At 51.8% G+C, this 24,141-nt stretch overlaps 8 protein-coding genes across 8 annotated transcripts; 6 read left to right on the top strand and 2 right to left on the bottom strand.

Moving 5' to 3' along the window:
* Positions 1–2,082: 2,082 nt before the first annotated feature.
* On the top strand, positions 2,083–4,199 carry N7443_010371 (T6SS phospholipase effector Tle1-like catalytic domain-containing protein; the record flags this gene model as incomplete). The annotated part of the gene is made up of 2 exons (XM_056890427.1): positions 2,083–2,211; positions 2,262–4,199. The coding sequence occupies 2 exons, from the start codon at positions 2,083–2,085 to the stop codon at positions 4,197–4,199; spliced, it is 2,067 nt and encodes a 688-aa protein (XP_056736918.1).
* Positions 4,200–5,935: 1,736 nt separating this feature from the next.
* N7443_010370 (uncharacterized protein) lies at positions 5,936–6,679 on the top strand (the record flags this gene model as incomplete). The annotated part of the gene is made up of 1 exon (XM_056890426.1): positions 5,936–6,679. One exon carries the CDS (start codon positions 5,936–5,938, stop codon positions 6,677–6,679), a length of 744 nt encoding a protein of 247 aa, XP_056736917.1.
* Positions 6,680–7,439: 760 nt separating this feature from the next.
* N7443_010369 (flavin monoamine oxidase family protein) lies at positions 7,440–9,203 on the top strand (the record flags this gene model as incomplete). Its single annotated transcript, XM_056890425.1, has 4 exons — positions 7,440–7,565; positions 7,657–7,694; positions 7,783–8,171; positions 8,227–9,203. The coding sequence occupies 4 exons, from the start codon at positions 7,440–7,442 to the stop codon at positions 9,201–9,203; spliced, it is 1,530 nt and encodes a 509-aa protein (XP_056736916.1).
* Positions 9,204–10,139: 936 nt separating this feature from the next.
* Positions 10,140–11,987, bottom strand: N7443_010368 (homeobox domain-containing protein; the record flags this gene model as incomplete). The annotated part of the gene is made up of 3 exons (XM_056890424.1): positions 10,140–11,573; positions 11,639–11,750; positions 11,812–11,987. The coding sequence occupies 3 exons, from the start codon at positions 11,985–11,987 to the stop codon at positions 10,140–10,142; spliced, it is 1,722 nt and encodes a 573-aa protein (XP_056736915.1).
* Positions 11,988–13,183: 1,196 nt separating this feature from the next.
* N7443_010367 (uncharacterized protein) lies at positions 13,184–14,727 on the top strand (the record flags this gene model as incomplete). The annotated part of the gene is made up of 5 exons (XM_056890423.1): positions 13,184–13,361; positions 13,426–13,705; positions 13,755–14,075; positions 14,123–14,482; positions 14,529–14,727. The coding sequence occupies 5 exons, from the start codon at positions 13,184–13,186 to the stop codon at positions 14,725–14,727; spliced, it is 1,338 nt and encodes a 445-aa protein (XP_056736914.1).
* A 726-nt stretch (positions 14,728–15,453) lies between these two features.
* On the top strand, positions 15,454–16,091 carry N7443_010366 (putative RING finger domain protein; the record flags this gene model as incomplete). Its single annotated transcript, XM_056890422.1, has 3 exons — positions 15,454–15,542; positions 15,682–15,858; positions 15,908–16,091. 3 exons carry the CDS (start codon positions 15,454–15,456, stop codon positions 16,089–16,091), a joined length of 450 nt encoding a protein of 149 aa, XP_056736913.1.
* A 99-nt stretch (positions 16,092–16,190) lies between these two features.
* Positions 16,191–18,468, bottom strand: N7443_010365 (putative C6 transcription factor; the record flags this gene model as incomplete). Its single annotated transcript, XM_056890421.1, has 5 exons — positions 16,191–16,550; positions 16,613–16,895; positions 16,957–17,380; positions 17,440–18,161; positions 18,215–18,468. The coding sequence occupies 5 exons, from the start codon at positions 18,466–18,468 to the stop codon at positions 16,191–16,193; spliced, it is 2,043 nt and encodes a 680-aa protein (XP_056736912.1).
* Positions 18,469–19,992: 1,524 nt separating this feature from the next.
* Positions 19,993–21,399, top strand: N7443_010364 (putative toxin biosynthesis protein; the record flags this gene model as incomplete). Its single annotated transcript, XM_056890420.1, has 4 exons — positions 19,993–20,184; positions 20,242–20,380; positions 20,429–20,537; positions 20,586–21,399. The coding sequence occupies 4 exons, from the start codon at positions 19,993–19,995 to the stop codon at positions 21,397–21,399; spliced, it is 1,254 nt and encodes a 417-aa protein (XP_056736911.1).
* Positions 21,400–24,141: the final 2,742 nt, after the last annotated feature.

The following is a 24,141-nucleotide window of genomic DNA, read 5'->3' as shown; positions in this document are numbered from 1 at the left end:
TGCGAGTACTAGCCTCGATCTGCCCGGAACTTGTGGCTCATAGTCAACGCAGTGACCTATCATGACGGACGCCCCGCATGGGACGAGCTTGCGATGATTCGGTGGTGGAGACCAAGCCAATGGCTCCCACCTGTTTCGTCATGTACAGCTGAACCGAGTAAAAGATCACCCATCCGCAGAATAGTGGGGAGCTTGAGGTCTAGGAAAGGGGGGGGACCCAGGTAATTGGACACGACACGTCCCTTCTCCTGGATGTACAGTATACAATGACTGCCCTGTGTGTGTGTGTATTTGTGCATGTGCACGTCCCATGCACCTGGGCAACAGGAGACAGGGATAGACAGGGATCAGGTACCATCGCACCAATATTGACGTCAAGCCCGTGATAGACATCGAAGCTTTCCCAAGGGGCAGGTGTTTACCGATGTGATGGGTGTCAAGAGCGGTGTACTAAATCTCGGTCATAGCGGCCCACACTAGGATCGCGAGATCCAGCTAGATGGGTCCGATGGGCCGTGGCAGCCGCGAAGTGGGGGTCGGTTTTCATTTGGCAAAACTCAGGGAGATCCAGGTGGCTGGCTGGAAGTCGATCACGGAGTGACCGGTTTCTTTGCAATTGCAAGTTCATTATGGTTGTCATCCTTGGCTGAGGGTGATATCCGTAGAAGGCAGGATGTACCACCCGAGCATCGAGATCAGCAGTAGCTTAGGCACTACCCTTTCCGGTCAGCTACATCTGATGCATTACATTTTTCGATCGGCGATGGCCCACCCGTTCGCCCACACGCTATGACCTTTAGCGTAGCGCCAAGCTGCTCACGGCCCGCGAAACAGCATGAACCACATTATACCAGCCCTTATTGGATCCCAGCACTGCCAGTCATCGCCAGGAATTACTCAGAATATGATCTATCGCATCCAGTCTCCTCACGTCAGGGTCCTCGTATGACCCTTTCTTGTCCAGTTTGAAGTGCACGAGGGGAAGACATACATAGCAGGATTGGAGCTCCCCAGGTTTTTAGTCTCGTGCAGAACCACGGCTCGGCCAGGCTGGGCCGGCCACTCCCGTCTCGTGGCTGCAACAATGACAAACAAAACAACTAGGGAAAACACAAATCATGCTGTACTGTATAGCATCCACGCTAGGGGGATACTCCATGTGATTGTTCAGCTCCTCCTTCCTCCAAGTGGCCTCAGCCCCGCTCCGTTCTCCGGAAAGGGGTCCTCGACAATGTAGCTAACGTCCCACACTCAATTCCAGCGTAAGTTTCGGTCCGCGTCACTGCTCAAGCATCCCGAAATTGACCAAAGTCTTCAGATGACGGCAGACAGGTGGAGCTCGGGCGACGTGAATTCGCCTTCCCCAACCCCGGTTAGCCTCGATCGAAGTCTGAAAAGACGAACCCCCTGGGTCCAGTTCATTGGTAGTGCGATCTTCTCAGTTCTCGGCGTGGGGTTCGATCATCCGTAATTCTTCCGAACCTACCACTCCTATTGTGATCTTATAGGCCTGGCCTTTGCGCCAGCCGAGGCTAAATGCCACTAAACAAGTGTGGTGGAAATGTCGCGTAGCAACGAGATAGGGACAAAAAAAAGAAGAAAAGAAAAAAAAAGAAAAGACCTGCAGCTGAGATTCTTGTAAGATGTACCCTAGGGGGTTGTACTTCAGACCTATTCAGGTAATAGATCCCCCCCCACCACGCCAGCCCCGTGAAAATCCATGCCAGGATCAGCCCAGATCGTAACCAGAGCAAGGAGGACCGAGCCATTATCATTGGATGGGATGCATCCCCGTTATGTGCAAAAAGAGTAGTCTTTGGGGGGGCAAGCTTCACATCTTGGAGGGAGCAAGAAGAAAAACACCAATGCTGCAAGAGAGTGATGCCGAGCAAGATCCACTAGTGTCTGACGTATTTTGATCGTCCCGATTAATGACATGTTTGGAATTCTGATCCAACCCCTCCACAGAGTCTTCGTCATTGGCTCCTCTGAGATGCATCAACCGCTGCTTTGGGTCCGAGTTTTTTCGTATAAGCCCGTGTCCCCCTTGGTCGCGACCTGGACCAAGGCATTCGCGCAAAGATGGCGAATCCCCTGCTCCACCACGTACCACCGAATTCCAATCCGAAGCAGTTCGTGCTCTGCTTCGACGGTACTGGTAATAAGTTCGCCGGTGACGAGTCCGATAGCAATGTCTTGAAAATCTTTCGCGTATGTTTGGCTTCCTCCTGCGGAGAATCCGAAAACTAACCGACATATAGATGCTGGATCGCAGCAAGAGCCACCAGTACCATTACTACCAACCTGGAATCGGCACTTACGTGACTTCCAAATCGCTGTCCAGCCATGGTCGCATCCAGCGCATCAAGTCCTGGTACCAGAAGGCCAAGGACTCCGCAATCGGCTCGTCCTTCGACGAGCACGTTATGGGCGGCTATAAGTTCCTGATGCGATACTATTCCCCTGGGGACCAGATCTTCTTCATCGGATTCAGTCGCGGTGCGTATATCGCGCGCTTCCTGGCCGAGATGCTCGACTATATCGGTCTCCTCGAAGCCGGAAATGAGGAGCTGATCCGTTTCGCCTGGAAAACCTTCGCCAAGTGGCAGCAGCGCTCAGGCGAAGCGGAAGACAACCAGGAAGAGAAGAAGAAGCTTTTCGAATATATGAAGGCCTTCCGTGAAACCTTCAGTCGCCCGATTTCGCGCATTCAGTTCATGGGTCTCTTTGATACTGTCAATAGTGTTCCCCGGTTCGAGAACGCGTGGATGCAGCGCAGCAAGTTCCCTTACACTGCGCGCAGTTCCGCACATGTGATTCGACATGCGGTTGGGATTGACGAGCGTCGTGCCAAGTTCCGTCAGGATTTGATTTCTGGCAAACGTCCTCATGACAAGACGCATAAGCGCCATCGCCCTCATTTCACGCCGCACCGTCTGGAGAACCACATGGCGCGCCATACCGATGCGCAACACCACTTGCACCTCCGCCACCAGGACAAAGTAGCTGCCCAGGCTGCCCAGGCTGCTCAGGCTAACGAGAACCCGGCTGTTCCCTCAATTCAGGTGAATGACAACGCCCAGAATGGTGTGGCGGACGTCGGAGGTTTGACCGAGGAAGAAAAGACACTCGAAGAATTTAGCTGGGGTCCCGCCGCAGGCGAGTCATTATACCGCAACCACCCACGCGAAGGTTCCTCTCACCAGGGAAGCGACCTCGGAACTGAGAAGCAGCAACGATACCGTCCCCCATCTCCCAACCGTTCCAACCGGAGCATCAGCCTCGCTGTTCCCAACGGCGGCCCTGCCCCAGGAGATGACAACCTGTCCGTACGCAGCGGCCAGTCTGGCGGCGGTCTCTCCCTCTTGGCCCCCAGCAACGCCGGCGATGACTACGGCAGTGACGAGGAAGACCAAGACATCCACGAGATCTGGTTCCCAGGCTGCCACGCAGATATCGGTGGCGGTTGGAAACTTGATGGCGGTGAGCTATGGGCCCTGAGCCACGCACCGCTCGTATGGATGGTCCAGGAAGCCCAAAAAGCCGGTCTGGAGCTGGACGAGCGCAAGATGAAACAATTCCAGTGCCTAGAGGAGTACGGCGGCGACTATACCCCGATCCAAGAGGAAATCGCCGCCCGACGACCTAGCCAGATCTGTCGCGAGGCGCACAGCGAAAAGGACGACCCGAATGCCTACCGCGAGGGCCCCGACGACAAGCAGCGCTCAGCTGCCAGCCGCGACTTCTGGCACGCCCTGCACACATCCAGCACCAAGGGTCTTCTACACGACTGTCTAGAGTTCAACCAAGGCCTCCCCGCGACTTCAGTCATCTCCTGGAAAATCATGGAATGGCTCCCCTTCCGCCGCATGGATCTCCAATCCGACGGACAATGGAAACCCATCCGCTGGCCTCTTCCCCGCGGCGAAGTCCGCGACGTCCCACTCGAGGCAGAAATCCACGTCTCAGCCATCCGACGCATGCAAGCGGACCCTAAGTACCGACCCGGCAATGTCATCGTCGGAGGCGGAGGTCGTGGCGTGCGGTTTGCGCCAGAGGACAAGGGCATGGGTGACTGGGTTGTTCTCAAGCACGAGGGCGATTCAGTGCGCGAGACGTACGTGCGCTCAGAAATGGCGGCCAAGTGTAAGGAGGAGTGGGTTCACCAGCTTGCGCACCATCCGCACCACCAACACTGATTCCCATGTTGTTCCCCCCCCCTCCTAATCCCTAGATCCTATACCTATACCTATACCTATACCTATACCTTACTATTTGTCTTGTGTCAACTACCATCAGTTTGTCCTATAATCAGATTATCCGAATGTATCATGTGAAATTTCGCTCTCGAAAGTCTGGATGTGTCTAGAACGTCGTAGCCCAGATCGAAATCGCGGCGGCCCTTGCTTGCATGTCAGGGCCGCGTGGACGAATGGGGAGTTGCGTATGCCCATCGGGTCCACTGCAAGGCTGCGTTGCGAGGCTTGAGGAAAGCGATCACACTCTTCGGTTATTTACGTGTCAACCGTGAAAGGAAGGTGAGATGCATCGGTCTGTGGTGGTCGAGACATTGGGCCACTTTTTTCGATTCGGGAGCCATGGATTGATGACTCGGTCCCGACAGGCGTTATGCTCCACCGCCCAGCGGCGCCCGGCGGTGCCGTTGCGGGGGCAGTCACTTTGGGATCCAGGGTTCTGGCGTGAAAAGCTTGGCTAGAGTTGCAGTGGTGGGATAAAGTGGTTTGTGAGGCTGCTCTCCTCACATATCCCATATCCCGCAGAGAGCTATCGGGATTTGGTCTTTTGGGTGTCGATAGGATCATCGATCTGTTCAAACGTTTGCTATTTGCCACTTTCTCTGTGGAAGAGACTAGACCTCTTTCTTCACGTTCGTCGGTGATGACTCACGGCTCTTCCATGTGAAGGCGGCTTAGGCAAATCCCCTCTCCCTGAATAGAGCATAGAAGTGACGTTCTTCGGTCTTCATCGTTTGCTTTCCTGGGCGCTGTTCGGTTCCAAGGGTATAAAGCCCCGTTGTCTCAGTAGGCCGAGGGACTTGGCTAGAACAGACGATATAGTATACAGCATGTTATAGACCATGGATCTACGACGGCCGCCAAGGGTCCTGAAGAGCGCATGTGGGGAAGAAGTCCGGTCGTTGATGGCATGGCATGTGCAAGCCATGGCGGTTGCTAGCCTCATGGGCAATTAACAAGTCTGGCTCAATCCCCCTCGTCACGGAGAATCAGGCCCGGGAATTTTTCGGAACAGGAAGAACAAGAGGTTCAGATAGACTGCGAGGTGTGACTGGACGATTGGTGGAGAGGCTCCTATCTCTGTGGCAAACCCATGGATGAACACCCCGTGCTCCGCGATGCTAAAAGATCGTTCTGTCTTTATTACTCTCTAGACATGGGAAATCTCTGCTTTGTAGATACCAGAAAGAGCAGGAAAGCCGATCTTACGCAGGTATACGCAGGGTCCACGGTCTGGGCCTTGCCGCGCAGTTTCGCATTTGCCTCATCCTTTTTTTCTTCTTCCCTCTCAGGTTCACCTCTTCTACCACCAGCACCCGTGGCTTCTCGAAGCTTGGCCGGTCCAAGGTTTTCGATTCTTCGCCCCTGCCTTCTTGACACTATGCGCCTGTAACCACTTCACCTTCATCACCCATCGACCACCCCCTTTTTCTCACCCTGTTTGATCGCCTCGATCACAGCCATGGACAGGTCACCGCGACCTGAGCTCATGCGCTCTCCTCACTCCGACTCCAGCGATCGCTCGGGGTACAGCTCCGGGAGTGCTCCGGATCGAGTGGGAAAGGAGGACGTCATGATCACTTTGTCGCTCTCCCCCGAACCATCCGCGCCCCCCTCGGACCCGATCCCCTTTGGCCCGATCGCATCTCCGCTCTCGGTCCCTAGTTGGAATTCCCGGCATGCCATCGATGACGCGCGCCTACTCTTCCCCAGGGCTGGACTCCCGGGGAAGGTATATCTTCGTCAACGGCCGCGGGGGTCCTGCACCTTCGATGGATGGCGCGAAGCGGCCCATGATGCCCTTGCAGATGCGCGCCGACGATCACATCGAGACCCGTCTGGGGTCACTCAACATTTCTGAGACCATCTCTGAGAACGCAGAGCTCGAGACAGTCCCGCGATCCCCCACCTCACAGCCCGGTTCCTCGCCGGTGCTCATGCCGCAGACTTTCCCCCGCGTCGCTCGCATGCGCTCTATTTCCCCCCTTCCTTTCCAGCAGCCCATCAGCAGTCCGCCTGCCTACAATTTGCCGCCCATGCTAGGCGGCAAGTACAACGAGTCATACCCAATCTATCCTGCGTCTTCCACGTCCTCCATACCCTCCACCCCAACCAGTCTTCGATCGCGAAGCCCCAGTATTTCCTCGCTGGAGACTATTCCCGACATTCCGGACGAGGAGGAGGAGGCTATCGAAGAAGACGAACGTATCGCTGAGCTCAAGGCTGCAGCCGATGCCGCCGATGCTGCGGGCAATGGAAACCGCCGACGCGGGGCCTCGGAGACATCGCCGTCTAACGCCTTCAACCCCATGCGCGGCGGATCCAACATTTACACCACACGTAGCGATAAGCGCAAGCGATGGAGTGTCTGCGGCGCCGAGCGACGCCAGGATCTTGACTTGGAGACCATCTGGGAAGATTGAGGGGGTCGACCATTCGCACATCCACTGAAGACATCTGAACCCCTATCCGGTACAGTGTCACTCCTGTACTTCGACGCATCATGTTCCCTCATTACGAGCATCCGCCTCCCCGGCTGGAGTTGATCTCCACTGGCCGGGCGATCTCTTGCACACGTCGCATTTTGCTCCGCGTCTCGCCCTACTTGATACCCCCCTCCTTTACATTGTATCCGATACGTACATATCCCTCGACCTCCATCATTGCCAAGCGACATTATTGAAAAGGAGTTTTATTGTGGGTGGCGCACTTTGTTTTCCGGCGCGCAGGAGGACAGACCCGGCGCATGGCTTCCATTGATTATGCAGCGCATGATCCATCTCGTTCTTGTTTCTCGATACTATCAATTCTACGTATCCCAACCCAAACCCTTGCACTAGTCCCATCGAGTTCAGACTCCGAAGACTCGAATCTCCATGAGATCCTTAAACCCCAGGCACGCCCTGCATCGTTCCTGCGTAGACGCAACTAGAAACAGAAACCCTATCGTCGGGCCCAACTCGGACCGCCAAGCGTCCCCATAGATCCATTGACAACCAATCATCCGCCGTAGTCCGGTACACCTGGGCCCCCGCCTTCTACGACCCGTGGACTCGTGGGCTCGTGGACTCGTGCCCTTGGACATCCCTTTTTCACCAGGGTCGTATGCTCAGTAACGTGCTCAGGCGCACACACGAGACTTTCGGTCGCTTTCCGATTCGCTATTCGAGTCGTGCGAGGACCATGTCTTCAAGACCCCATGTTGGCGTTATCGGCGCGGGACTGTCGGGTTTGCGCTGTGCTGATCTTCTCATTCGAAATGGCGTCAGAGTGACTATTTTGGAGGCTAGGGATCGTATTGGGGGGAGGGTACGTGACTCTGGACTGTTCTTGATGAGCTGATGCCCTTTTGGATGCGTTGTACTGGGTGTGCAGGGGTGCTGAAAGCTTATCTCTCTAGGTGCACCAAGGTGAAATAGGAGGTTATCCTATTGATCTGTACGTATGATCTTTCTCATTCCTTCGTCCTCTTTGGCTGTTGTCTCGTATCTGCATCCCGTCACGGTAAGGCTGACTGCGGTCACAGCGGTCCGAATTGGATTCATGGCTCGGGCGAGAACCCGATCATGGATATCGCCGAGGCTACGAAGACTATCTTCCATGAGCCGGAGGGCAGTAACATGATCGCTTCGCGTGAGGGGCATTTCTTCTCTGAAGAGATTGCGAATAAAGTCTCTGAGTTTGTGTGGACTACTATCGGAGAGGCGTTCGAGTACAGCAATGCCCATGCGGACAGCATTTCGCCGGAGAAAAGTCTGCTCGACTTTTTTATGGAGAAGGTGCAGCAGACGGGGTTCTCGGAAGAGGATAAGAAGATGTGCTTGGATGCTTGTAAGCTTTGGGGCGCGTATGTTGGCGATAAAATCGACCGACAGTCTCTCAAATTCTTCTCTTTGGAGGAATGCATTGATGGGAGTGGGTCTTGCCTCCTACGAAGTCATCGGCATTGGCGTGCTAACACCTTCTATAGCAAATTACTTTGTAGCTGGCACCTACAAGCATATTCTGGCGCATGTTGCCAAAGCGGCTGTCTCACACGCCGATATCAAACTCAACACGCCCATTGTGTGCATTGAGGCACCACAGAGAGATGACTCTCAATCCTTGAACCAGCAAGTCACGGTGTCTACTGCTACGGGAGAGTCGTATACCTTCGACGAAGTCGTTGTGACCTGCCCCCTTGGCTGGCTCAAGCAGAATACCAACGCATTCGTTCCATCCCTCCCAGACCGACTCCTCCAAGCCATCAATAACATCTCTTATGGACGCCTCGAGAAAGTAATTGTCAGCTTCCCGCGCGCATTCTGGCACGACGCAACATGTTCCATCGACGGATCCGAGAAACCCAAACACCCCGTCTTTGCCCAGTTCCTCGAACCATCTTACACAGATGTGCCTCAAGGAATCGAGTGGAACCAAGAATGTCTCTCTCTCGCCTCTTTCCCAGAACAGCACGCCCAGCCGACTCTCCTCTTCTATACCTACGGACCTTCCGGGGCACACATCGTGAATCAAATTGCGGACCTGGATCGTTCGTCGGCAGAGTACAGGACTACACTGCTCGAGTTCGCGGAACCGTTCTACTCCCGTCTTCCGGGGTATGATCCCTCCTCTCCGGACTGTGTTCCTACGGATGTCTTTGGATCATGCTGGCAGAAGGATCCGTATGCGGGAAATGGGTCCTATTGTAATTTCCAAGTGGGATTGACGCAGGCCGATAAGGATATCGAGGCACTCAGGGCTTGTCCGGGCGTTGGGGAGAGACGGGGTCTGTGGTTTGCGGGTGAGCATACGGCGCCGTTTGTGGCGCTTGGTACGACTACTGGGGCTTACTGGAGTGGTGAGAGAGTTGCGGCGCAGGTGTGTGAGAAGTTGGCGCTTGGGAAGGCTGGGACTGGGGAGTTGAAGGGTGATTCTTTACCTTCGGGTAGGAAGTCGAGTTTATAGACCTTGTGTACACAGCATAGAGAATTTCCTGATTATATGATGTACATTGTGATTGAAAGATGCTCTATCTTAAGCTCGGTTTGGAGGCATAGTCGGCTCTTTACATTCAAATGTTCTCGGTGGGTACTAAGTTGGTCCTTTGTGGCTTCTGAAGATCAATTTTCGAAGGTTTCTCGGAAAATCTGCAGGAATGTTTACACTATAATATGAACCACTAGACGCAACTTGATTCTCGAGGGACCCATGCAATACAAGCCTCATTTCAGGTGTGCCTTTGTGCTTTCAACCCCTCAATGGTGTTCGATACCATGTTTCCTCCTGCTAGAGTCTTTTCATCTTTGTGGTGTAAATTTTAATTTGCACTTCCTTTAGCATTTTGAACTCTATACAGATTTCTTAGTTGCTAGGGCTTACTGAAGGCAGGTCGGGTCACAGGGGCAATCAAACACAACACTTGTCAAGGCTCATACTATCAAGGATACGGCCTTGACATAATCCATTCACAGGTAGTGAGTTCTTGTCGTACAATTATTGTGTCCCTACAATTGAAAATAGGTCATGATCGTTACAGAGGTTCATTCCAGGATTAGTAGATCTATACCGGGATCTCAGTCCCACCGTCCAATCTCAACAACCACCAATAACGACCCAAGCAGACATGACTGACTCCATATCCAACCAAGTCGCCCTATTCCAGACAAGAACGGCAACACAAAGGATCAAAGCCCCTGGAGGAGGCAAACAGACCTTGAGAACAAGGGATCATAAAAGTTCACGTGACAGATGTGGCGAAGACCGCTTGCAAACACACATCGCGAATCATGAGAAAAGAAGATACATCACGGCTGCACAAATGAAAACAAAAGAAATGGAGTTTAAATGACAAGTCAACAAAGGGACGAATCTATACCGGTCCTCTTTGTCTCGTTCTCGTTCTTATCGCCATGCCCCTTGGCTAAGGGAGAGAAGTCCCTGGACACAGTCCAGGTCGTCTTCTTGGCTTCCGCCCGTGCCGCTGGACATGAACGCTGACACATCTGCATCTAGGTCGGCTGGGGCTTTGCCTTGTGTTCCGGCTGGGTATGGCCGGTTGCGCTTCCCGTTGCCTATGGTGCTCATTCGGCGGTTGGTGTTGGCATCCCGCAATACCGGCCGCGGAGCGTGCGACGTCGTCCGTCGACGGACTTGTGATGCACGTGTACCAGGGACCCAATTCTCCTTGTCTGAATCACCAGGATCAAGTTCGAGGTCTGGCTTGTTGGACTTGGAAGTCATTGACTTTGACAGTTTAGATGGTGTGTGGGAGACCCTGTTACGTTCGGTCTCTAATCTACCCAGAGATGAGACAGTGCGGGAGAGCTTCCTCCTCTTTTCACCCATGGACTGGGAGATAGGCGTGCGGGCGGAGTCGGCGTGAATTGAAGTGTAGCTCTGTCGCGCCGACATGGTTCGGGACAGAGAGCGCTGGGAACGGGATTGGAAGAGACCGGGTGACAGATTAGGAGCGGTTTGAGAGCTGGTTGGTGTGAAAATGGCGCTTCGTGCATCTGTGTCGAAGAAGGACTCCCAGTTGCGAGGATCGCGAGAGCGACCAAATGCCCTGTCATTTTCGCTCATGCCCACCCGTGGTGTCGACGGGAAGATGGCACTACTACTGCGACGCAGGCCCGTCATTTTTGTTCGACGAACTGAGAACATCGCCACGCGGTTCTTGGACGGGGACGGTTCATTCTCTGCACGGATCACAGCCTTGCCGTCTGACGACATGGCAATCCTCAATGCGCTCCGGCTTCTTGGAGGGGACGGTGTCATCTCATCTTCCTTTCGCACCATGGCCTCGCCATCAAATGAAAGTGACAAACGCAGTGATGGAGGAGATTTGACTGGTGTTGTTTGCACAGCCGCCACCTGCTCTTCGCTAACACTCTCAGCAGGAAGGTCTGGTACCGATCGTTTCCTCTTCGGAGCTTGCAGCAATGACTCCTCCGACGTGTCATTCATGGTGAGTCCCGACTCTTGTCCATGAAAATCCTCTTGTGTGGTTGGCGGGGTATCCTCAGCAGCCTCTGTCGCCACACTTGTTTGTGTGCTCTGCAGCATTTCAAACTCGTCCTTTTCTTCCGTCAACGGATCCAACTCATCAGACAACTGCAACAGGTCCCCACCCCAAGATTTTGGTCTAGTATCCTCCGGTCGGTCCAGGACCTCACTCAGCTCCGCCCCACTCGAAGACCCGGGCTCGGCGAACGCGTTATCATCACTCGGGAGACCCGACTCGTCGGACATACTCGATCTCGGCGCGAGCAACTCGTGCGGCTGAAGGGGTTTGGATTTCCGGCGGTCGTTCTGGCGGCGATTTTGGAACCAAATCTGTCGAGAAGTTAGCCCTGCGGACAACGGGAGGATTTAGACTGTCAAGTCTTGGCATCGCCTACCTGCACCTCTTTCTCGCCGAGCGAGACGCGGTTCACGATGTTTGTACGCGCGATCTTATCCGGCTTGGGATTCCTTTGGTATTCCGACTCCAGAATTGCGTGGTCCTCCGGGCTATTCGGGTCATTCTTGTTAGAAAAAAGACGCGTTCTGGGTATCAATACCTGCAACTCACCTGGTCCGTCGTCGTTTTTGGCGTGCTAATAACTTATTATCGACGCGAGGAGGGAGGTTTTGAGTGAGGGTTTTTTGGGAATGAACGAGGAAGGCGTAATGGAGGGTATTGGAGTCGGTGGCCGGGAGAGACGGTGAGGACGAAGCCGTCACCACCGAGGGCTCCAGATCGGACATGATCAGATTAACCGAAAGAGCATGGGGAGGATCTCTAAGAAAGAAGAAGGATTAAGATCAAGCTGAAGGGGAGTAAAAAGAAGGTCGGGGCTGGAGAAGAAGCGAGCCGAGTATGCAGAAGCCCGCAGTGTATCAAATCGCGTCGCGATGTGGACGCGGAGGTAGAAGAACGTGCCCACGCTAGTAAAGATGGTGCGCTTCCGAGGTCCCTGCTACTTTCGTGGTACACGCGATCTAATTTCCTATACGTAATCTACCTGTTACCATACTCTACAATTTAGTTTAAGCTCATTGTCTTCCTTGTACTCTCGCTTCGTCCCATAGACACGCTGTTACGGTGGCCGGAGGTGATTCGGGAGTCCCCACTGGGCCCTGGGCCTGGTATGGCTGATGGGGCTACTCGCGTGTCCCACGTCACATTGGTGGAATGCGCGAGATCCTAGGAATTCCCAAGTCTCCGACGCCTACTCTTTGGTATTCAACATTTTCCGTGCCATTATGAATCCGTGACTTTCAAGGCTTCCGATCGGATCTTCAAAGGCTCAAACGCGAGATGCGCGTGTTCACGTGACGCCAAGGATCCATCCGAACGTGTTGCTTAAATTACTTTTACGTATTATGGGAAACTGTTACATATGCGGAAAAGGTTTCAAAGATAGGTACCTAAATAAATTAATACCATGCACCTCGTGTGTACATGTTAGCCTCAATGGGTGGGACTGCTCTAGTTCAATACATGCATGAACTAAGCGAGATTTTCAACTCTGCAGAGATCAGAATATACAACGGGGCCATAAGCAAGCAGTCACCACAGCCGAGCGCCTCAGCCAATGTACGCCTTAATAAGACATTTATATGCTCATAAAGCCCAGTCAAAGCACCTAGCCTTCACCACTAGCCATGACGAGCCGTGCGGGGATACCCATCGGCACACCGGGAACGCATTGGGGCACATCGGCCCTCCGACAGCGGTCCCGCTGGCCACTCTGATAGGATCGGACCAACTTGATCAATGGACCCGAGGGCTCTAAGGTTGGGGAACGGGCAAAATGTCACCCCGGATTTCTTCACCCCCCTGTTAGAGGAAGTTTGCACTTCAGATTACCACGCATCCCCCCGCTTTTCGATGGCGTATTAAAGGGTCGGGATGGCCTCCCCGCTTGTGGTGTTCCCCGGATCGACGTCGAAAGTTCGCAATGGGTCGATTCTACTCTATCTCTGTGGCCTTATTAGCGGCTACGGGGTCGTTTCTGTTTGGGTATGATAGTGGTGTTATGACAGATGTCATTATCTCGCCGAACTTCTTACGTTATTTCAATACTTCACAGACGTCGGCTATTATTGGGGCCATCAATAGCACGTACTCGGGCGGAGGTATGTTTTTCTTGCTTATTAGATTGACATCGTATGGAAGTATAGAACTGATTGATCTAAACAGCGGTGATCGGCTCTTTACAAGGCGGATTGACAATGGATCGCTTCGGCCGCAAATTCACTATACAGCTGGGTGCCTTCATCTGTTGCATTGGCGCAACGCTGCAGGCGTCTGCACAGAATTTATCCATGATCCTAGTTGGCCGTATACTAGCAGGCTGGGCTGTGGGATTGATGTCGATGTCGGTGCCGGTCTACCAAGCCGAATTCGCACATCCACGATCCCGAGGCTTGATTGTTGGACTCTCGCAGCAGATGATTGGCATTGGTTTCATTGTCAGCACGTACGTTCTCTATTCCACCATACTTCTGTTCGAAGCTCATATAGGCAAGGTGGATCGGATACGGATCTCTTCATGCATCAGATTCGAGCGAGTTCCAGTGGCGCTTCCCATTAGCTTTTCAAGTCGTACCTGCCTTGACTCTTGTCATTGGCATGATATTTCTTCCAGAGTCCCCTCGGTACCTCATTGAGAAAGACAAATTCTCGGAAGCGATGCAAGTGCTCCGAAAGATGCACTCGGATGGAACAAATGACGACTGGATCGAGGCCGAGTACACCGGAATCTGCAGGACCATCGCGGCTGAAAAGTCCATCGCAATGCCTGGATGGATGCCCATGTTCACGGTTCCACAATGGCGCACACGCATGCTGTATGTATCGCTAATCCTGCCACTTCCAGTTCTGACAACTCGAGTAGCCACGGTCTCGCCGTTCAAGCATTCACGCAAATGACCGGAATCAACGTGATCAGCTACTACCAGACCATCATGTACCGAGCTCTCGGTTTCACGGGCTCTCGAAACACGCTCGTCGCAGGCCTCTATAACTGCGTCGGCCCACTCGCCAATCTCATCTTTGTAGTCTATTTGCTCGATCGTGTCGGACGCCGCAAACCCATGCTCTTCGGCACGATCGGTATCTCTTTAGCGCTGATTTGCGAGGCGGCACTGAACTCACAAAATCCGAACGGTGAGCGCATCGGGTTCAGCATTGGCGGGGTGTTTTTCCTTTTTGCCGTTTCGATCATCTTTTCAATGTCCTTTGGGCCCTGCAGCTGGTAAGTCCCTCCTGGACCATGCAAAGACGAGACTAAAGTCTAGTAGGGTGTACATGGCGGAGGTCATGCCGATGCAAATTCGTGGCAAGGGCAACGCCTTCGCCGTCGCAGTCGGAAACTGGGGCGTAAGTACCCTGTGGAATCAGGTGTCGCCTATCGCGCTGGATCGGCTAAAGTGGAGGTTTTATTTTGTTTTTGTGGCGTGGAGTGAGTTTTTCTTCCCCCTTAGGTTCGAGCTGGGCTGATGTTTCCTTCCCCGTATAGATCTCTGCGTGTCGTTCCCCGTGATCTTCTTCTTTTTTCGAGAGACTAAGCTGAAAACGCTAGAGGAGATTGATTCGCTGTTTGGTCAGGCACCGGACCTTGTATTCGAGAGAGAAGAGCTTCGAATGGAGAAGGATGTAGGGGGTATCATCCACGATAGAAAATGCTGCAATTCACTAGTTCACTAGTTCACTAGAATGGAATCCAGTGCCGAGAAATAAAGTATGACAGGTGGACAGAGTCGATCATGAAGCGTGGAGAGTGGGGAGTGGAGTGGAGTGGAGTGGAGTGGAGACTGCGGTTCCCAAGTTGACGATGGCCTCACCCGCCATGCGATGTAGAATCAAACCATCGGCAGAGATGACCCAAATCAGACCTCGCATTGTTCCACAAGGCAAAGATAGCCCAGCCGATCAGCATTCCCAGCCGCTAGCGATTTGGCCCGTGCATCCCTTCCGCCACCACGGACGACGATTGGTACAGGGGGTGAACAGGGAGGGGGGGGAGACATGATTCCATGATTCCATCCCGCAGAAGAGCGAGCTGTGAGCTGTGCGTCTCCCCGCTTTGGTCGATCACGGCTCCCCTGTCAAGGAGTTGACTTTAATGACCACCCTAGCCGACCATCTACCTCATCTCCTTTCCCTTTTCTCTGCGTTCTCTCTTTAATGTGACCAACTAGGAACCTGACTAAGGACTAAGGGGCGATGGCTGAGCATAACCTTAAGGCGAGCCATATGGCTATCGTCTTGGGGATTGGCCTGGGTGTCGTGCTGCTGATCGTAATAAGTCTACTGTGAGTTTGGTGTTGGAGATTATTCCAAGTTTCATTCTATGCGATCTACCTTTTTCACTTCTGTCCCTCTTCCTTAACCTCTGTCACGAAATCTCCGAGTATTCCGACTTGTGCGACACTTGCTGAAATGGATCCTCAGTCTCACAATTGTTGTCAACCGCCGTGATCGCCAGGCTCTTCTGCGATCTCGGAAAACCCCGGATGAGCGCCTGCGAAAGCTAGATGATGTCGCACCGACTCGCACGTTGGAAGTCTGGTTTACCAGTACGAAAGGCAAAATGAATCTTTCCGATGCCGTCGACAGCCAGTTTGTCTGGTAAGGTTGATTTGTTGATTCGTGCAGGACCGGAGACTGACAACTCTAGTGTCGTCTGCCTGGAGCAGGTCAACCGTACAGAAGAAATCCGAGAGTTGCGGTGTCTGCACGTGTTCCACCGGGAGTGCTTGGAAAAATGGTTTCTGGGTGACCATTTCAACTGCCCGCTTTGTCACAGGGCCTATTTTGAGGCAGACATCCCGCCACGACACGATCATATCTGGATGGTATGATCGCGGAGTATCTGATTCGATGAAAAATTCACGATATTACTTCCTTTAATTATTAATGATTATGAGACCATGCCTCAAGATGACCCAGCGCGTAGATCATCAAGGTGCAAATCCTCCCTCTGCGGGGAAATATTCCGAGTTGAAATCCCAGGAATTGTAATTCGACCAATTCAAGAAACTGGACAGGTCGGATGTCACATCATTCACGGTGTCTGCCAGCACCGGCTGCGGGTCGAGTAGGCGATCAAGAATGCGAGACAGATTTTTCTCGGCTTCTTTGCATGTACGATAGTTACCGTGACCGGGGCGTGATACCCAGGAGAGAAGCGAAATGAAAACGCTTAGGTTGCGGATCAACTCTGCCCGGGGAAGAACAACAGAATGAGGACCTGGTTGGTGGGATTGATGCAAAAGCTCAAGTAGAAGAACACTGGCACTGGGGAGGCCATACGTGAGGGCCTGTATATCTGTCAGCAAGGTATGTCTTGGCAAATGCTCGAGAGCGAGGCAAGGGAACATACAATCCACGAGTAGTGTCTGTCAAGGTCGACCATGGGGTTTCGCACAGAGGTAATACTAATCACAATGGCCAAGATTCTGCGAGACACATCGCAGAGCGCATCTTGATTGGCACCGGCATGTTTGATCAAGGCTCGCTGCAGCAGGAAGCAGGTGTAGAGATAGTTGAGATAGAGATAGACGATCGTCAGCCAGCCATCGTGGAAATCATCATTCTTTCGACGATCGTATCGGAGATGGTCTGGCGCTGCTCTCCACACATCTCGCACTCTTGCCTCGATGTCACTGTTCGGGAAGCCTGCATTAGTTCTGGACACGGACCACTGTTCAGATGGGATTATCTTACTTGGATTTCCGAATTAGGTCATGCGGCTCAAGAGTGCCCAATGCAATCTCCAGTGTCTGCTCTCTGTATACCGAGAGCTGGAATCGTAATCTCAAAGAGCTCATTCTGTAACGAGCGCCAGAGGTATTCCAACCGGCATGATCAAGTTCGGAGATGGCCTTGGTCAGAGCCTCTCCCCCTTCCACGAGAACTGCATCGCTCAGGTCTAGTGGAGACGCCAGCGTACAGAATCGATAATTCATTAATGGTGGTCGACCGACGAATGTCGCCATCATTTTATCCATATAAAAAGCCGATATAAAGCAGCCTCTTCGCCATTGGCGCAAAAAGAAGGGGCAATTATCAGGTCCTTCGCCGTCCAGATGCAGTCCCGAGGCATAGACCGTGGCAACCAAGTCACCCAATCGGCGCCACGCTTGGTAGCCTATAAGTAATTGTTAATGAAATATTCAATCTCACAAGGTTGTAAAGACAAGAACATACTAGAGTCACCATATTGCTGCGTCCTTAGCATGACATCGGTATACTGCAAGAAAGCCAACAATTCATTGGCCGAAGAAGCCTGGTCACAGAAACTCAGGCAAACACTACTTGCCACGGTCACTTGCTCAAGAAGCCGGTCTTTGGCACCCGGATCATCGCTTTCATGAGAAAATTCTGGATCGTTGTCTGGCGTGATCACCAGCTGCTGTCCACACATAGTTAAGATACTACCCAAAGCCTCCCAGCGGAAGTTAAGGCCAATAAATGAATTGCAGTATTCCTGAACAGTCATCGACTGATGCGTCTTTAATGCCCGTGAAGAATTCTGAAAGATTCGCGTGGACAAGTCTTGCAGCTGTGGCTTTGGATCATTCGGGTTGATGCCATCGAAAATCTCCGCGATCGATCCCAAGATCGCGTCCATTATCATTTTGGGCACCACTGCACCCCAGCTGCTGCGGTAGTATCTTTCAATCAGCTGTCGACGGTCATTGAGACTGTATAGAAGTAGCAGGATTTCTGCCCCGGACTGGACCCGATCTGGATCCACCGAGACGGCGGGATACGCGTCTGTGCTTTCTTCCGGCTCCAGGGGGATCTCATTGCGATGTTCAGCCAGAACAGCTGTGAAGCTCGTCGAGCCCAGATATCCCGGTAGAGCAGAAGGTGGCTCCAGCGGCGTATACAGACGCCCACCACCTATTGATCCAGGACTTGAAGCACTTTTGTCTGTTAGTTTTCCAAGGTTCCACGGCCGGGTTGGGCGCATTCTTACTTGGAGGCTGGCTGGCTGGTGAGCCGGCTTGACGATACCCGCGATGGAATGACATGATCCGAGAGTCTCCTCCTGGTCATCGGAGCCGGGTGGTAGAAACATTGGTCGTTGATTCGCTTTGAAGCGCATCTGCGGCAGACAGGCCGCTCGTGGTCGCATCGCTGTTTGGACCGCCGGCAGGGCTCACAGGACTGCAGAGTGCCATTACGGCGTGTAGCCGGGGATTGCGAGCGGCGATCATCGGTGTTCCTCATTGTAGAGAACCATGAGAAATTACTAGGGACCGATGGAAAATATCTGCGATATCTAGAAATAGATGGCCCGGGGGCAAAATGACTCCGCCCAAAAGGGTTTAGCGTGCCCATTCTCAATCCTCAAATTGCATTCCTGCATCTTGTTCATTCGTTTGGAAAGTCTTGCTATTGCTATTAGGGTCCAAATATTTCCAAGTCTTTGCCTAGATCTATGAAATGCTATTCCATGTCCCATGATCCTGCTGGTCTATTAACCTTGTGTAACTACATTGCATTTTGTCTCATATGTGGATACTCCTAGCAAACTGCACATTTCTTTTTGCAAATGTGGACCTCGCATAAAAGTCGTTCCAATGTTCAAACTAGCTGATAGCATCCGCTTCACATGCTGTAAGCAAACCGGACTAGGCCCAATAACGCCCACTTCGGTGAAGCAAACTAGTCTATTGATGCGAAGAGGTTGTAGATTGAGCGGCCTCGGTATCGAGTCTCGGATATTGAGGCAATGGGAAGTCTTCTTGTTAGCATAGCCGAAATATTTCGCCAACCGTGGGATGTTCGAGATCCTCGAAAGGACTTTTGATAATGCCCATATAGCGGTATGCAGCAGCCATCGCTTCCATGCCGCGTCGGGATGTGCAATGCCCGGAACAAAAGGTGGAATCTCCTGAACTTGTTCAACATATGGGCGGAATGTGCTTTCGAAGGATGTTCGGCTTCCGGAGACTTGCTCATTTCGCCTGCAAGGACGTATGCCCTAATGATTGCCAGCGAAGTGTCAGCGCCTGTGAGCGGCGTTGGGGCATAAGCAACATCTCTAAGACAGATGACACGATTGATGTACCATTTCGCTATTCTGACCTGTTGCATCGCATGGAAATAAAAGTCAGGCGATTGATCCACGCCATCTAAAAACCTCTGGGCCTGCCATCCTGCATCTTGGATGTCCTTTCTAAGGATCATTTCCTGGGCTTCCTTGCCATTCTTAGATGCTTTCATCCACGCCTCTTTCTCAATGTCGGATTGGGGTACACGAGAGCACATTGCTCTGACGGTACCATGGGGATCTGGCCTGAGAACGATAACCTAACCTTTGACTCAAGAGCCAGGTAGATGTGACACCATTCATTGTCGCTCGGTATACGCGGAATGGTCCAATAAGCAACGTACATGCCCTTATCTACCACGGTAACAGACTCTGGCGGAAAACATTGTCGCCGAACCTTTGACCCTTGGCCATCAGCCGCGACCAGGAGGTCGAACTCGTGGACCTCCGCGTTGCGGAATTTGACCTTGACGACGTCCTGATCATTACCAAGACTTTCTTGATAGATGTATCAAAGAAGTACTCGACAATCGGGATGATTTTCGAGGCCTCGTAGTTAAAGGATCGCAGGTGACGTAAGCACCGCATCCAACCCCAGGAATTGGACCGAACCGAGCGGGGCTGGGGGCCATTACCTTTCAATAAAAACTGGCCTCGATCATTCTAGCATCTGTCACAAATTACCGATCGAGACCACGATGGGTGTCTTCAAAATTGTGGAGCATACCATCCCAGGCCAGCACATCCGTGAGCACCCCCACGGTATCAAAGGACGCCAAGAAGCGGCTCTGCACCTAGCGATCAAGCAGTACATTCCGCTCGATTTATTAGATCCTATTCCAGACAATGCAGTGACGGTCATCGGGGTGCATGGAAATGGGGCACCAAAGGTGCCGATTCTATCTCTGAGTACTGATTACAAAGAGGTCTGACCCATCCCCATCTAGGAACTATTCGAGCCACTGTGGGAACATTTCTACGCGTACCTGAAGAAGTACTCGATTCCACTGCGTGCGATATGGATTGCCGACGTCTCCAATCAAGGTGCAAGTGGTGTCTTGAATGAAGACATCCAGGGCGACATGGGTATGTCCTGCTCTTCACGTTTGAGACTATTTGCTGATCTCCTACCAGCTCATTGGTACGATCATTCTCGTGATCTTCTGCATATGGTTAATCACTTTCGGGATGAATTTCCACGGCCGATCATTGGAGTTGGGCATAGTATGGGATGCGCCCAAATGTTCGTACATATCCCTCACACAAACAGCCGGCATCTAATATCTCCTAGCGTCCGGCTCTCCATTATCCACCCTCGCCTTTTCTCAACACTAGTTCTTTACGAGCCAGTCATTTTCGATTCCCGCTGGGGAGACTTCAACCCAGCTAAATTCGTCGCCAGGAGACAAGACCTCTGGGAATCCCGGGAGAAAGCAGAAGCAACTCTCCGCAAAATCCAACGCGCCTGGGATCCCCGAGTCACCGAGCGCTTCCTACAATTCGGCATACGACCCGTTCCAACGCGCCTTTACAACCGGCAAACTGATCCCGAGCTACCTTCGTCAGCCGTAACACTAACAACAACAAGACACCAAGAGTCATGGAGCTACACCATCCCAAACCTGGAACCAGAATCGGCCGGCCTAGATTGGCTCTTATTGCCGGACTGGGATATTGAAAAGGAGCGTCCGTTTAGTTTTGCACGACCAGAATGCTGGGCTTCATGGCGGGATCTACCCTTCGTCCGTCCTAGTGTTCTTTGGGTATTTGGTAGCCAGAGCTATGTCTCGTTTCCCAAGGCTCAAGATGCCAAGATGCAAACGACCGGGACAGGTATTGGTGGTAGTGGCGGTGCTGCACGGGGGATGGTGGAGAAGGTTGTGCTTGATGCCTCACACACGGTAGTGTTTGAGCAGATCGATAAGTGTGCAGCAGTGGGGGCCGAGTGGGTTCAGCGTTGGTATCAGAGTTGGCTGGCGGGTGAGAAGGTTTTGGCTGAGTATAGGAGTAAGAGATCAGATGCGGATATGATAAGAGCTTCGGAGAGTGGCATTCAGGTGACGAGAATGAAGCTGGGATCGAAAAGACCTGCGGCGAAGTTGTAGAGTGATGATTTGTCGAACATGGACGATTCCATTTCATATTATGGCTTACAGTTTTCTGTCCTATTGACAAAGGTGTAAGGTGTCCCTTTTACACCAGAAATAGCCGGCGTTTTCATAATTGAACTATTTCACTATCGGTTTTCCAATCTATAAAGAGATAGTCCAAGCTAGCGCAAATGCCATTGCCTGCAGAAATCCAACCCGGGCACGAGCCTGGGGCACGGCCGAGGCCACCTGTTGGGCATCTTAGTCTCAAGCTTAATCGGGTGACTTGCCGTCCCTCAACAAATATCTGCAACCGGACGATGGAATCCTAAAATACACAGCTGGTTCTTTTCCAATTGTGTCGTTATCCAAGAAGAAAAAGAAGAGAAACGCTCCAATGGGAGAACGAACAGGTCGGCGACATGTCTCAACGCCGTAGCTCGCTTATACTTCCTCCAGCCACTCCCCCTCAAGACATATACGCTCTCTTCCCCGGCGACTCACTAGAGAGCCAACTCCGGATCGCCTGGTTTCAGTTCGTTCTCGGAAGCCAACCACGATACCGGATGGCCCCAACAAGGGGTTTTTTCTTGCCTAATTAATCTTAGCCGATTTAGAGTGAGTTGCTAGGAAGAAAGCGTTTGTGTCTGAGGGGGAATTTGTTTTCGACTTTTACTATGAGATCATTGTACACATTCTGTAGATACAGTGTGGGTCATGACCCAGTGTTCTGGATACAGGTCTAGCCCGAATACATGAGTAGTGCCGGCCCCGGGGGTATCAGGGTGAAGACAATACCATAAATACACCCGTGGACGTGTTCCAACAACCTATCTCATACAGAACGCACGGAGACTCTTCGGCGCCACTCTGGACACTAGAAATCAACTAGTTGCCAGAGAAAAATCACGGCATTCGTCTCGCCATTTACGAGTTCGAGGTCCACCCAGATGTAACTTAGCCCCCATGACTCTGGACATATCTTCCGTGCTCCGATCTTAACACTTACTTTTTCCCGACTACGCTACTATACACTGGACCTACAGATCATTATGCGATCCCAATCCCAAATTTCGGAGTACGTTGGTTTCTCATTCCGGAATACTAACACCAATCAGAAGCAAGGGATCTATTAGACACAACGTGCCTTTACTTAGCGTGTCGCTTGAAACCGAGAATGGCTCCAGAGAACTGAAGCGAGAAAACGGCGATTAAGCATGAAATTTCGATACAAGGTGACATATCACGGTGTCGATACTACCAACGCTACCACTGCCGGTCCTCTTACTTCCTTCATCAATGTCTTCCGTGACGAATTAAATTATCAATTAGATCGATGGGTTCAAGGTGGCAGCGAACAGTGGAGTCCCTGCAGATAAGGTGATCATTGTCCCGGTTTTGTTAATGATCAACCTTCTAAGATTCACGTTGCCCAAAGTGAAGACTTTGTATGTCTCCATCCGAGTGAAAGCTGGGAAGGGTCATTCACCTTAGATGATGAGCTCTGGGAGTTCCCAGATCATCTCGGAACGATTGAGTGGTGGGATTGGGGTACTAAAGATGGGACCCATGCTGATACTGTTGTGACTTTCAGGGGATATGGTCAAAGTACGAGATCGGACTTTACAGATGATGATAATGGTGGCAGACCTCAAATCGTTGTTCCCTCTTCCAGCGAGATAGAGCTAGTTCTCGCAGACTAAATCGCTATTATTGTTATGATAGATCTCTGGAAATACATCTGTGAATAAATATTGCAATGAATCTTTTTCCGTCCAGAAACGAAAGCCAAAATCCAGCGATCGTAAAATAGTATAATTGAACCTTAAGGATCATTCAACAAGGGCTCCCTTTCCCCTGATAGAGAATGAGTTCTGCCATTAGTACGTCTCCAAATGAAATAGCAAAGAATCGCCTGGCCAATGGAAAATGCGAGATAATCCACAGCTGGCCATCCGATCTGTCGATACCATTCCACAAGAGGAGAATCAAAGAATGCGGGGATGCGGCTCGATGGCCACAGGACCCGAAAGAACCATGATGCACCAAGAAGAGCGAAGACAGCAGCTTGAGTGGCAAGTGTGCGAACACTCAAACAAGGCGATTCCTCTCGTAAATAGCGACGAATTTGAATGATAAATGATGCAATAATTGAAAATGTCACCACGGGGTTTATGAATGTTATGTGAGGAATGCAGAACCAGACTAATAGGAATTCCCGATCGGGATTTGTATCATAGGGACCCCCGGTGATGACATCAATTAATTCTGGTATGACACTGACGAGCAGAAAGGCGATGTAAATAACCAGAGCAGTACGTTTGTGGACCAGATCATCCCTTGGAAGATAATGGAGAGTAAGAGCAAAACTGCAAAGGTTAATTAGAAACAGCAACTGACAGCGCCGAGGCTGGACTTGCGCATACACAGTAAGTAATAAGATCCAGAATAATGACATCTGAATGAGATTGATCCAGTCGCCAGTGGTTGGTGGTGTATGGACAATGAGATCACCGCCAACGTTATTGTTCACCAAAAGGAAGAATATGATGGTGAACTGTTCCGTTGCGGCGATAAGGTTGAAAAGCACATAGTAGGCAGAAATTCCTGAGCTATCCTTTCTGATCCAGAGACATTGAATCCATGGATAAAATGAAAAAGCTGTCAGAAATAAAAGAATACTGGATATCAAGTTAGAAACGGATGCTCATTCGGCCAAAGTGATGCCTGGAATGCGTACATGCTCAGCCAGTCTGG

Source organism: Penicillium atrosanguineum, assembly GCF_028827265.1.
Source record: "Penicillium atrosanguineum strain IBT 20685 chromosome Unknown utg000008l_segment0_segment0, whole genome shotgun sequence".
NCBI lineage: Eukaryota > Fungi > Ascomycota > Eurotiomycetes > Eurotiales > Aspergillaceae > Penicillium > Penicillium atrosanguineum.
This window is presented reverse-complemented; position numbering and strand designations above follow the sequence as displayed.